This window comes from Carettochelys insculpta, chromosome 5 (assembly GCF_033958435.1).
Source record: "Carettochelys insculpta isolate YL-2023 chromosome 5, ASM3395843v1, whole genome shotgun sequence".
NCBI lineage: Eukaryota > Metazoa > Chordata > Testudines > Carettochelyidae > Carettochelys > Carettochelys insculpta.
The window spans coordinates 10,205,310-10,219,500 of NC_134141.1; the positions used below are offsets into that span (position 1 = coordinate 10,205,310).

A 14,191-nucleotide genomic window follows, 5' to 3' on the forward strand; every position below is an offset into this window, starting at 1 on the left:
GAGCACATCCTGCTATCACAGACATGCATTCGGAGGCAACCATAGGAGAAACTCGAGCCAGCTGTACACTACGGCAAAAATCAATTTAAAATACGTAATTCCAGCTATGCAAAATACATAGCTGGAGCTGATGTATCTGAAATTGATATTTCCCGCTGTCCCCACTGCAGAAGGTTGAAGGGAGAAATTGTCCTGACCACCTCCCTTACTCCTCATGACAGCAAGGAGTACCAGGGTCGAATGCGGAGCTCTGGTGGTTCAATTTAGCCCAGCCTCACTAGGGTCACTAAATTAAACCCTGAAACACCAATCACCACCGTGACAATCGTCTGGGAAGTGTAGATGTAATCCTTTCATATAAACCCTTCACTGGGAGCAGGCTCAAACTCCAAGTTGGGTGCATGTTTCTGTCTATGTTTAGCATTTAATATACTAATAACTTCATTGTATATAAATACAATATAAATATAAATCTGTGTATATACACTGATCCCTTGATTTACGCAGGGGTTCTGTCTGGCCAACCTCTGCATAAATCAAATTTTGCTCAACTAGCAGGGGGGTGGGAGGAGGTTGGGGATAGCCCCAGAATTTCCCTGGCTGGGGATCGGGGGGGCACCCTCATGGCCCACATCTTCTCCTAGCTGGGGAGCACACAGCTGCTTGGGAGAAACTGTTCCACAAGCAGCTATCTGCACAGCGGGCTCCCCAGCCAGGGGAGCTGGGTACTGGAAGGGGTGTGGAGGTGGTTTTGACTGTGAGTTAAGCCACAGGGTTTACTATACTGTACAGGTTGAACCTCTCTAATCCAGGACTCTTTCCTTTGGCAACATCTGTAACCCAGCATGATTTTAGTTAGCTGGATGACCATTTATCATCTGTGTGGCCAAGTTTCCTGTGATCCCATAAAGTTTTAGAGTCACCAGTCCTGGCTCTCAGTGTTCTGTGCTGTTGTTCAGCTGTAATTTACCCCTAAATGTCTGCTAAGAGCCCAGTAAGCAGTGGAAGGGTTGGTAGTGCTCCTAGACAATATTGACCTCCCATGGTTTAGAAATTCTCTCGTTCAGCACCAGTCAGGTCCTGAGGTTGTCAGACTAGAGAGGTTCAACCTGTAATAACTATAGTGCTTGGGTTTCAGCTTTATGCTACCAGCTGTCCATAAGGCATGCTATATTTCCAGTACAATGCATGCACTGCGGCAGTATTTATAAAAGTAGATTTTTCATTTATTATTAATTTTAAATGGTGAATTTCTTGAAAAGTTCACAGGAAACATATGGCTTAGATAACTATCGATGCATCGCTAAAACTTCCAGTCTGCAAAATCTATCTGAAAAGCTCATGAGAACAGACTGTATTGTGGAATTTCTGGCACCACCACTTTTGATCCTGGATGAACGTAATCCAAGAATAGCTGTTTTCTCATGGGATCCTGGCCCTACCTTTTCAAAGCAATGCAGAAACTGGAGCTGAAAAAAAAAACACTTGTCCAGTCATTTCAGAGTCTCAGAAAATATTTTTCTTTCATTCAGTCTGAGCTTATGTTTCAAGCTTTATCAGAACCAGTTCACCTATCCCAAATCATTACACAATATTTTTACTTTGCAGGTTAATCAAAAAACCTTATGAGCAATAGACCACCTCTTTGTGGCGTGGGATTCATTGTCAGATTCTTGTTCATTTGGGAATTTGTCCTTTACCAGTGAGTCATAGAATATCCTATTGGTAGTACAAGATGAGTATTGATTGTGTGTCATTATCTCATTAATTAGCTTATTCCCATGTCTGGGTAAAAGAGGCTGTGAATACCAAAACCAAGAGATAATAGAAAGAAGAGCTGAAAACATTTTTAATTGTGATATTCTTTAAAACTAACGCATGACTTTGCATTAACTTCAGTGTAGCTTAAATGATTTATGCCAGATCCTCTGCTGAGACTAATAGCCAAGGATCTGGTGTGTATTGTGGAAAGCAGTAACGTGGGGTCTTTCCCTTATTTTTCAATATACAACATTTGGATCAAATTAAATCATGTGACCATGGTCCACAAACTCATTCATTTTTTTTTTGTTTTGTGTATTTTTCTAATCAAAGATATACTGCAGATTCTACATGGATTTAGAATGTGTATATTTAATAGAGGAAGAAACACAGTAAGTCTCTGGTCCACCTTTCCTAACTGATATCTTTCATATCCTTAAATACAGAATCCTCTTCACCTACAACTGAGTTTAGAAAATTCGTTAAGCTCGGATGCCGATGTCACTTTCTCCATCCTGGCAATGAACAATTGGTACAATTTCAGCTTGATGTTATGCGAAGAGTGGAATATCACAGATTTTCTCTTCCTCACTCAACAGAGTTCCAAGTTCCACCTGGGTTCCATTATAAATATCACCACCAATCTCACTTTCACTAGTGACCTTCTGAACTACCTGCAGGCTCACCTAGAGAGCATTAAAGACACAGTATCGACCATAGTTATGTTTGGCTGTGACATGGAAAACACAAGGAGGGTTTTTGAGATAACCACCCAGTTTGGCGTGATGCCTCCTGAACTTCACTGGATTCTTGGGGATTCACAGAATGTGGAAGAACTGAGGACAGAGGGTTTACCTTTGGGTCTCATTGCCCACGGCAAAACAACAGAGTCCGTTTTTGAGCATTATGTCCAGGATGCGATGGAGCTGGTAGCAAGAGCTGTGGCAACGGCTACATTGATCCAACCGGAGCTAGCGCTTATTCCAAGTACGACAAATTGCATGGACATGGAGGAAACAAATCTCACTTCGGGGCAATATTTATCAAAGTAAGTTTTTCCTTCCACAGAAGGCTTGGAATTGTACAAAATGAAATCTCCATTTTGTTTCCCCATCTTTGAACCATTGAGTTAACCCAACACTACGGCTTTGTCTTACTTTTATATTTGATAGTTGATATTTCATTGTGCTTAATCCATTGCTAGATTGTGATATCCTTACTCAGGATGAGTAGCAGCTTGCCTCATGAGTAGTACTCTGAAGTGATTGGGACAACCTATGGAGTAAGACACCATTCAGTGTGAGTAAAGAGTCTTACACATAAGCCAAGTTTTGATAGGACTTCAGATTTACAGCCATGTGTGATGGATAAATGTCAGGGCCAGCCTCATATTGGAGGGGATCCAGGATGCTAGAGCAGGCAAGATATATCAAGTCAAGAATATTCCCAAAGCCAGAAAGAGTCTGAGGCAGTGTTCCCTGTAAGCTAAGTGCTTGGTGGCTTCAGGGGTGATTCAGGTGCTGTGCAAATGACTAGTTGAGTGCACACAGCCAGTAACATGTGTTGCCACTGGTGGTGCCCATCCAAACATGCCTCAGTGCACATAAAATGCATTCCACTCATGGATGGAAAAAATTAAAAGGAACACTGGCTTGCGGGTAGGGGGAAAAGGTTTCCCCCTTCAGTCCCACTGCTGGGGATGTACATGTGTATGGGGGAATGAGACAGAGAGAAATGCATTTTGAGTGCCACCCTCTTTCTGGTGCAGATCAGAGAGGGATTCGGCTGAGTGTTGATGAAACTCTGCAGACTTTCCAAAATGCAGAGCCTCCGCCTCCAAGGCAAGCAATCTGTCATCTTCCTCATGTGCTTGAGGCCAGCCTTGTAAAATGCTGCACACTGTGCAACCATTGTGCCAAAATTCTACCCTCGAAACACATCTCAGTCACTTGGCAAGTGAGTGGACAGTGCAAGGAAAAAGACAGGCAGCCAATGGATAATATGGTCTGTCAAAATGGTCAATATTTGCTGTAGTGTTCTCTGCCTACAGTATCTCTTTATTGTATGACCCTCTGAGATAGACTCTTACCAGGCCCACTACCAAGTGGGGCAAAGGAGGCCCAATGATTCCAAAGGGCCTGGGGGTCCTGAAAGCCACGTGGCAACTAGAATCTTGAGCCCTTAAATTGACACTAAATCCCCACAAGGGAATGGCAGGGTTTAGCTGTCCGGTAGTAGCTCAAGAGCATAAATACCAGCTTCAGAGCAGACTGCTAAGAACACAAAGTCCAAATCAGCTGTGAGTTCTATACTTGGATTTTACCTGCCAAGTGCAGGTTGAACCTCTTTAATCTGGAACTCTCTCATCTGGCAATATCTGTAATCCAGCATGATTTTAGTTAGCTGGACAACCACTTATCATGGATGTGGCTAAGCTTCCTGTGGTCCCATAAAGTTGGTTTACAGCCACTAATCCTGGTTCCTAGTGTGCTGTGCCATCATTTAACTCTCTTTACCCCAAATGACTTCTAAGAGCCCATTTAGCAGTGAATGTGGTAGCAATGTGCTAGAAAACATTGACCTTCCCTGCTTCAGCAAATTATCTCATTCAGCTTCAGTCAAATTCCAAGGGTGCTGTATTACAGAGGTTCAACCTGTATAAACTCCTCAGGCACTATAATTGCCTTAATGTGGACAGTACCTTTAGGTACTCTGCTCTATCTTGATACCCGAGTAACAATGCATCGGAGATAGATGATCCCTGATGCTAAAAAAGTCCATCATTAAGGTTACTCACCATCACAAAGGACAAGTCACTTACCCCCAGTCAATTGCATTTTAGATCTCACACAGAAGGCAATGCTTGCAGCAAGCCCTGGGACAGGTCCAGGCCAAGCACTAGTGCTGGGGATCTTTTACGTATGCATTGTGATCCTTGTCTGGCAGACACCAAAAGAGATACAGTTTCTTCTTGTTAGGGATTTTTATTTCCCATTTTCCCAGATTTCCAACCGAGTTCACAGTTCTCTCTCTTCTTCCTGGGGTGGGAGGCGGAATGCACTTAAAGTCTTTGTTCTTTGATGTTCTGCAGTGGCCTATTTGGTTTTAATGGGTCTTGTTGGTGACCTAATACCTTCTGTAGGAATCCAGCATTTTACATAAATTAAGGAAACGTTGCTGTTTGGTAACTTACAGTTACAGAGAATGTAAACAATACAACATTGGGTACAGGCGTTATCAGTGAGATTGTACACATGGCATCTCACTAGTATTTCATAAATGCTAAACTTTCATCTGAGGGTCTACATAAATAATGCTAACACATAAGGGAGCCAGACTAATTCAGAAGTATATTAGCCAGAGTTCAGCTGAGGCCTAGGACAATTGGCATGAGCTGACACCTGTTCTGTCAGCATCACAGACCATAACCAACCCTTCATACAGTTCATATAGCTTAAGTGTAAGGCCAAATCCTCAGGTAGAGCAAATTGTTATAATCCCATTAAAATGAATGGAGCTTGTGTTGATTTACACCCATCTGAGGACAGGACCATTTTTGCCCACAAACCTTCCCACTTTCTATACATGTCCTTCAGAAGCTGCTACTGGACTGTTGTGGGTAACAGTCTGTTTAAATAGAACAGCTTTTTATATGCCAAAGGCAGCAAGGTGCTCACAAGGTCCTGCCTACTTAACTCCCATGGACTTTGCTTGGTCCCTCACAGGAGACCTTGCTAACCGGAGCCCTAAACTAGATGAACTTCTCTAGCATTTCCTAAAGGTTTCTGACTCAGGCAGTTTTTCCATGTCCACGAATGTCCTTGACTTTGAGCTTCATTTATGTTGCATGCAGTATAAGCAATGATTAATGGCCATAGAGACCTCCGTGTAAAACCACACAGTGTTAAAAGTGATTTACTCATGTCTCCCTTTGGATGTTTGGATTAACGTGCCACCACCACTGACAACAAATATCGATCAGAGAAATCAGGGGCAGAAAAACACATTTGCTTGAGGAGACCACAAAATCAAACATTTAAATACCGTGAAATCGCTCGAATCAAGGAAACGCAGGGTTTATAGCTGGAAGGGGTTACCAGCTCCTCTAGAACATGGGTGTCCATCCAAACTTTCTTTGTCGGGGGCCACAAAGCAATTTTTTACATGTTCCAAGGGACCTGAACACAAAGCAGCCCCAACCCCCTCTGCCGCTTAAACCTCTTGCAGTGCCAAACCTCTCACCACCCCCAGGCTTAGACCCCTTGCAGCCCCAAGCCGCCCCCTGCCACCTGCCTTAAAACCCCCCAGCCCCAAACTATCGCCTGCCAACCCCCCAAGCTTAACACCCCCAGCCCCAACCCCAGCCTTAAACCCAGTGCAGCCCCAAGTTATCCTCTACCCACCTCCAGGCTTAACTCCCCTCACAGCCGCAAACTGCTCTGCTGCTGGCCTCATGTCCCAGCCGAGGGTCTGCTCCCAGGGCTGGCAGCAGCTCCCCACCCCAGCCACCAGGGCCCTGCAGCAGCCAGCCCCATGGGCCAGAAAAAAAGGCTCCACGGGCCAGCTTCTGGCCTGTCAGCCACCAGTTGGACACCCCTGACCTCGACTGACTTCCTGGATATCAGAGGTCACCACCTACATACTAAACCCAGCAGTCAGAATGAAACCAAAACATGACAGCCCTCAGGAGCCAATGCTATTGTTCCACAGGCAGGACTAAGGTAAACCAATGCCCTATTACCCTGCAGTAGTAGAGCACTGAACGTTTACATAAGGAAGTAGTCACGGGGATGTTGGACTGATTCACTCCTGAGGGTTGAGAGGGCTGTTGTTTACACCACCAATGGCTCACAGTCTAGATTCTGCGAGGGTAAACTAGAAAACCCAATGAGTGCATCTGGCCTTTAATACTGTTTTGGATTCTTGTGTTGAATAAATAGCTTAATGCACTATTCTGTGGTAGTTAAGCTATACCCTAAAACAAGCAGGGCTTACATATGCCTCAATTACATTACGGGATAAATCTTGGGCCAGATCCTTGAGCTATGTTGATTTGCACAAGATGAGGATTTGGCCCTGTAGCTTTTGATACATTTTGAGTATTAGATTTCTCAAACTTAATATGGTTTTAGCATAATTATTATTCCACACGATATGATTATTAAATTTCTAATAAGGCTGAACAGAATAGGTGTCGACAGACACAGCTGTCAATCAGAACAGCTACAAACAGGCTGTTCCTGAAGAATTTACAATCTAAATAGACAAAGCTCAAGAGAAAGGAAGTGATGCATGAGAGGGTTACGTGATTTGCCCAAGGTCAAACAGAAAATACATGGAAACAGGAAACAGCTATCCTGAGTCTCAGAACAGTGTTTTCAATAAAATTGCATTGTTCTTCTGAAGTAGAGTTAGACTTCAGTCTTCTGGAGGGCTGGCTCTGTTTTTTTACCTTTCTTCTCCCAACAGGTTTTTAGCCAACACGACCTTCGATGGTCTGAGTGGCCACATTAAAGTGAAAGGCTCTTCCATCATCAGCTCAGAAAACAACTTCTTCATTTGGAATCTGCAGCATGATCCTGTAGGGAACCCAATGTGGACTCGACTGGGGAGCTGGCAAGAAGGAAAGATCATCATGGACCGTGGGATTTGGCCAGAGCAGGCCCAGAGGCACAAGAACCACATCCTGCACCCTCCCCGGCTTCACCTAAGAGTAGTGACGCTCATTGAACACCCTTTTGTCTTCACGAGAAAAGTGGATGAGGAAGGGCTGTGCCCAGCAGGACAACTCTGCTTGGATCCCCTGACCAATGATTCAGCCATGTTGGACAGCCTCTTTGAAACCCTTCAAGGGGGCAATGACACCGTGCCCATTGAGTTCAAAAAGTGCTGCTACGGCTACTGCATCGACCTGCTGGAAAAGCTATCCGAGGATATGAACTTTGATTTTGACCTGTACATCGTTGGTGATGGGAAGTACGGAGCTTGGAAAAATGGCCACTGGACGGGCCTTGTGGGTGACCTACTGGCTGGGACAGCCCACATGGCAGTGACCTCATTCAGTATCAACACAGCCCGTAGCCAAGTGATTGATTTCACCAGCCCTTTCTTTTCAACCAGCTTGGGCATCTTAGTGAGGACCAAAGATACAGCAGCTCCGATTGGAGCCTTTATGTGGCCACTCCACTGGACTATGTGGCTGGGAATATTTGTTGCCCTCCACATCACAGCAATATTTCTCACCCTGTACGAGTGGAAAAGCCCCTTTGGGATGACCCCCAAGGGAAGAAACAGGAATAAAGTTTTCTCTTTCTCCTCTGCCCTGAATGTCTGCTATGCCATCTTATTTGGCAGAACGGCTGCCATCAAACCCCCTAAATGCTGGACTGGAAGGTTTTTAATGAATCTCTGGGCCATCTTTTGTTTGTTTTGTCTCTCGACGTACACAGCAAACCTGGCTGCTGTCATGGTAGGCGAGAAAATCTACGAGGAGCTTTCTGGAATACATGACCCCAAGGTGAAGTATGAAACTTCTGTTAACTCAGTCTTTGTCTCTTCCCAGTGCCCATTAACTTTTACATGACATATGGGTTCTAACCATCACATTACAGTCAATTATCTCCTGACATAGGTCCAGGAGCAAAGCTGAAGAGAGAGAAATTTAAACCATTATGTTCATATCCAGATTGCAAACTGGTCAGTGTTTGGAGTTCTATGCACCACAGCTTGGATTTATGCTTTGTAAAGGTTGAAGCAATTTGCAATACTCAGAGCTGAATTTCTAACACACTTCAGTTGGAGATATTTGGATAGATCTGAGGTTTTGCTTCAGGTCCGTCTCCATTAGGCTAGCCATAAACTGAGGCACTCTGAATAGGGTCACACCCAGCGCTGTTAAGAGTCACTGCAGGGCCCTGGGCAAGGTGGGAGTGGATCCCAGCTCTGCACTCTGGAAGGAGTGGGTCAAAGGCAGAAGGGGTCAGGCCGAGGGCATTTGGCCCTCAAAGCCACTGGGACTGTGGTACCAGGTGCCCCAGTTCCCTCCTAGCTGTGCAAAGCTGGAGCTGCACTTCCACAGCAATTCAAAGGGGCCTGAAACTCCAGCCACCACCACTGCTACTACTCCTGATCAGCCATGCTTGTGAATAATCTAAAGACCAAGAAATATTCATGGAAATTACAAGGCGAATAGTTTAAAATAACTATATTAAAGAACATTGTGAAGCACTTATGGACAATTTGAAATGGAAAAATAAGCTAATGTCATTCAATGAATTATTTGCTCAGCTCAAGTTAAAACCACGATCGTGTTATTGACTAACATGACCAAGTTGCCAGCAGCATGCTAAAGATTGTATTCCAGCGTAGGCTGGCTGTTTCTCCCTGTCACATTAGCCCTGCTGGCTAACATAGGACAGCAGTCACATGAACAGAGACTGTGTTTAAACTACAACTTGGGCCAAATCCACAGAATTCAGACCCAGATCTCAAATACTTTTTCCCACCCCCAGCACTCAAGATCTTTGGCTCTGGTGCTTTGATAAGGACAGGGAATTCTGATCTGGATCTGGATTTTGAATGCCTGTCAACATATGGGAAGTTCAGATCTATGGGTTTTATTTGGGAACATCTGAGGTGAACTTGCACATTTGTTCCTTTACTCTGTTTCCGGCTCAGTAGACAGGCGTACCATGAAGAGAGGAACACTGCTTACCATTGAAGGGTTTTATTTTGTGTTCTTGATATTTTTGTAAGAGGCTAGACAATTGGGTTGTGAGCCAGCTATTTGCATGGGATGCTAGAAAACTGCCTCTCAGATTAAAGCTCTTTTAGTTTTGTTTGATTAACTACAGAGGCTTTGTGTGGCCGTCATGCTCTGTATTAAGTGGTTACATCAAATCCATTCTACCTTCTCTTTGCATCAGCCACTCCAACTGTAGTGAGTAGAGTAGACACACTGTCCTTCATGGGAATTAATTAAGGTAAAGCATGGGTAGACATGAACCAACACCACAGCTACCCCTAATTTCCCAATCCTCTTTGGGAGGCACAGGAAAGATTTAAAAAGCAGAAGTGTCCATGTTATCTTCTAAAAGTGCAGGTATGTGTGTGTGGCAAGGGGCAGGGTGGGGGACCCAGTATCTCCCCAATTCATCCAACACTGACTAAATACCCAGAGTGTCAAAACCAATACATCATACCTGGGTTTCTTGTCTCACTTGCACCCTGCAAGTTTCCCCATTGTGCTCCACCAATGCACTTTGCCCAGGGCTGGAGATGCCAGGTCCATCTCCTGCTATACCAAAGCAAGGAGGAAGAAGCCAACATCAAGACCATCAGACTAGCCCATATTTTGGTTCCTTGTCCTGTATAGATCTTGTTTCTGGATTCCCAAAGCAGCTGACATTAAATTATCGCCTCTTTATGCCAACTCCAATTGGGCAGTTTTGCTTCTGAAGGGAGAAGATCCAAGATGTGGTTTGGCTATTTTGATCTACTTAAGTTCCTGTGTTTGTTTTGGGGTTACCATATGCTGTTCATTCTGTTGGTGTTGCTGGTGTACCTGACTACCTCTGAGAGATCTGTAGCAGACCCAAAAAGTTCAGGCTTTTAAGGAAGTGTATTTGAGAATATCCCAACCATTAAAATTCCAAACTAGATTTCAAAGATCACACTGTCGAAGAATGTTTGAATCCTAGATTTTTTGGCTTATCTCATGGGGGGCAAAGCACATTTGGATCTAAGGTTCTATCTTTGGCTCATATCTAAATAATTGTGATCCTGATTTTTCAAAAACAGAGGCTTAAATTTACTATGAATCATGGTAGCCACTGCAGGCCCCAGGGCTAGGTAGGTGTTGGGGCCTGGCTCCACATCCTGGAAGGGTCAGGGCCAAGTGTGGAAGGGGTGGGTCCAAGAGAAGTCACCTCTCATGGGCGTTGCTCATGGCAATGAAGTTAAGCATGTGTAAATGTTTGCAGTTTCAATGTCTCAACCTTCATTTTTAACAGACTGGGTCTTCGTCCCAATACTTGCCTTTCTCTGACATCAGCAGGGGACATCTCCTATGCTCCCCGCCCACTCATTAAAACTTTGCTGTCACACCATAGGCCACCATCTATAAAGGTGCTAGATGCTAATCTGAACTTACCCTGAAGTTCAGATAAGTTGGGTGCTTGAGTTTTGGCTCAGCACTATTTCTACATTCACACCAATCGGTCTTAATTAACACAAAAAAATATAATAGTGACTGAAACATGTCTAACAGTTATTTAGGGTTAGCTATCAGTGACAGTAGTGTGCAGATAATCTCTGACTAACCACACTAAATGGCTTAGTTTTTCAATCATTAGAAATATTTTTAACACAGAGTATGATAGATTCTGCTCTGGGTCTTGGAACATCTTTGTAATAAACCCCATTAATCTTGGTGTGTGCCTTAGACAAGAGGTAAGTCATTAGCGGTATGTTGATATGTGCTGCTTTGCTAATGAGTTCTCTTCAGCTAATGGATGTTCTGTAGTTTATTATTCACTGGGAAGTCAGTGGGCAAAATAAGTTCCAGAACTTGATGAAATAAAATATATTCTAAAATCATTTTTTTAGAAACCCTAAATTGGTCAGAATCTATTATGAAGGTGTAAAATGAGCATTTTATTGACTTCGCAATAGTTCATCCTCAACTTCCCCAGGCCCACCTTAGAGCTGTCAATAAAACACAGTTTAATTCAGATGATTAATCGTTTGAGTTAATTGCAGTTTTAATCTCATTGTTAAAAATAGAATTGAAATTTACTAAATATTTTGGATGTTTTTTCTACATTTTCAAATGTGTTGATATTCATTGGAAAACAGAAAACAAGGTGTATAGTGTTCACACTATAGTTTTAAGAAGTATTTGTCCTGTAAAAGTGATACAGAAATATTATTTTTCAATTCAACTCATAGGACTAGTCTCCTTATTGTGAAATTGCAACTTACAAATGCAGAGGTTATTTTTGTTCAGCAACTGCACTCAGAAACAAAATGTAAAACCTTAGAGCCTACAAGTCCACTTAGTACTACTTCTTGTTCAGCCAATCACTCAGACAAATAAGGTTGTTTACATATGCAGAAGATAATACTGCCCACTTATAACTTACAATATAACCAGAAAATGAGAACAGGTATTTGCCTGTTGTGTTTGTAGCCAGCATTGCAAAATATTTATATTCCAGATAGAGTTAACCTTCATATGACTTTACGCTTCAGCCTCTATTCCAAAGGACATGCTTGCATGCCTGTGATGCTCATTAAAGTTAATACGTCAATTACATTTGAGACTGAACTCCTCGGGGAAGAACTGTATGTCTTCTGCTCTGTTTTCCCCGTGTTCTGCCGTATCTTTCATGCAAGCCCACAAGCAGGGAGGCAAAGGAGGCCGTTGCCCCAGCCATGGTGATCCAGCTGCCACCCTTGTCAAGTTCTCTGCATGCAATTGGGTTCAGACTGTGTCAGACACATGCTTTTCTGCAATGACGCAGGCACTTTTATGATTTGAAGAGGTTATCAGAAAGGCCTTTTTTGGTGCAAGCCTTTTATTTTTGGAGTCAAAATAATCATTTCCAATAGGTGGTGAATGAGTTAATGTTTATTTACAAAGACTTTCACCTCCTCATCAGTTGATAATGGCACTGGAGCACTATGTTTTTGAAACATTTACAGAAAACCAACCTTTTCAAGTCTCAGAGAGGTCGTTTGCTGTGTTAGTCTGTAGCTTCACACACAACAAGCGGTCTTGTAGCACCTTAGAAACTAACAAATTTATTAAGTCATGAGCTTTCATGGGTAAGACCCAGTTCTTATCTAGATGCTACAGGACTGCTTATTATTTGTCAACCTCTTCATGGTGGTGGAAGACAACTATCATTTCTGTGATAGAAGCAGGCAGATCTGCCACAGAATCTAGATCCCCTCAGAGATATCAAGCAAGTACACATCAAATATTGAAAAATTAAAGAGACTGCTCTGAGGACATTAAACACTTTAACATTCAAAGTCAATCCTACCAAAGAACGCCTCTGCCCCCAGGACATCAGATATAAAGTTAAATAAATAACGCAACTGCCTTTCCATAAAGATTTATGTTGTTGTCATAGTGGGGTTTAATGAGATCTTTGCCATTTTATATGCTGATCAGAAAGGGGATGCATGGAGCCACCTTGTGAAGCTGTGCAGGAATTCATTTCTGTACTTAGCACAAACCATCCACGAAATTGCACAAGATAATGAATACTGGTACAACTATTGTCGGGTGAAACTGTGGGTGAATTGTTTAAAACGTAACAGAGAGAAAGCCGTGATAGTCTATGTACTATCAAAACAAAAAAGCAGTAAAGTAGCACTTTAAAAACTAACGAAATAATTTATTAGGTGAGCGGTATTAGTTTATTTGTTGAAGAATACAATTGGAGGCTCAACAAAAAAAAGCAAACAGTTTCAACAAGACAAAATGGGAGTGGTTATAGAAAAGGAGAGTTAAAGGAAACATTTTGACATTTTCAAAACCAAACATTTTAAACTTTTTATATTGAAATAATATTTCACTTTGAAATTTGTGAGGTGTAATTAAAAGTAACCTGAAAACAACTCTGCATACTTAGTTTTAGCTCAAACTAACTGTTTTGTTCAACCCAAAATGATTTTTCCTTGCTCCTTCCGTTCCACCATTGAACCAGACAGAACAATGACTCACTCAGCTCTAGCGTGCAATTCCTTGTCATGAAATGAAGTGCAACAAAGAATTAGAAATCTGTCTTAATTAAGACTTTAAACATCTTAAAAGCAGTGGGAGCAGAAATAACGGACAAAATCAGCCTCTTGGTGAGATTAAAGTTAGCAAATAAGGCAGAGTGAGCTAATGATTAGAGCTCAGGTTCAAGGAGTAGGGAGACTGGTCTTCTCTTTCAGACGTAGGCCCTCGTGTAGTGAACACAAAAATATACAGAATAAATGTTCACGTGTGTAATTGTTTGCAGGATTAGGACCTTAGCCAATGTCTTAGCCTTGGCTAGTCCCTACAGCCAGGTCTACATCAGACATTAAAATCAATTGTAGATACACAATCCTAGCCACCGCAATTGCATAGCTAGAATCGACTTATCTAGAGTCGACTTACGTGGTCATCCTGACTGAGGGAGATCAATGGGAAAGTTTCTCCCATTGCCCTTCCTTACTCCTCAAGGTATTGCGGAGTACAGTGGTTGAATGTTGACCCAAGATAGTTCGATTTTGCGGGTCCCTACTAGGCATATGAAATCAAACCCTGGAAAATCAACCTTGACCGGGTCAATCTTCCATGTGGTGAAGACATACCCTTACCCAAAATTTTGAATTTATTAATTCCATGTGCCTCCATTTTGGTTCCCCAAGTGAAAAACATCAGGCCTTC

At 42.7% G+C, this 14,191-nt stretch overlaps 1 protein-coding gene across 1 annotated transcript in view; it reads left to right on the forward strand.

The window, feature by feature from the left end:
* The window catches only part of GRIN3A (glutamate ionotropic receptor NMDA type subunit 3A), a 75,932-nt gene that overhangs the window by 23,471 nt on the left and 38,270 nt on the right, over nucleotides 1–14,191 (forward strand). The window contains exons 2-3 of the mRNA XM_074994030.1: nucleotides 2,208–2,809; nucleotides 7,231–8,278. Of these exons, the coding sequence (XP_074850131.1) occupies nucleotides 2,208–2,809; nucleotides 7,231–8,278 (1,650 nt within the window). The remainder of the gene's footprint in view (nucleotides 1–2,207; nucleotides 2,810–7,230; nucleotides 8,279–14,191) is intronic.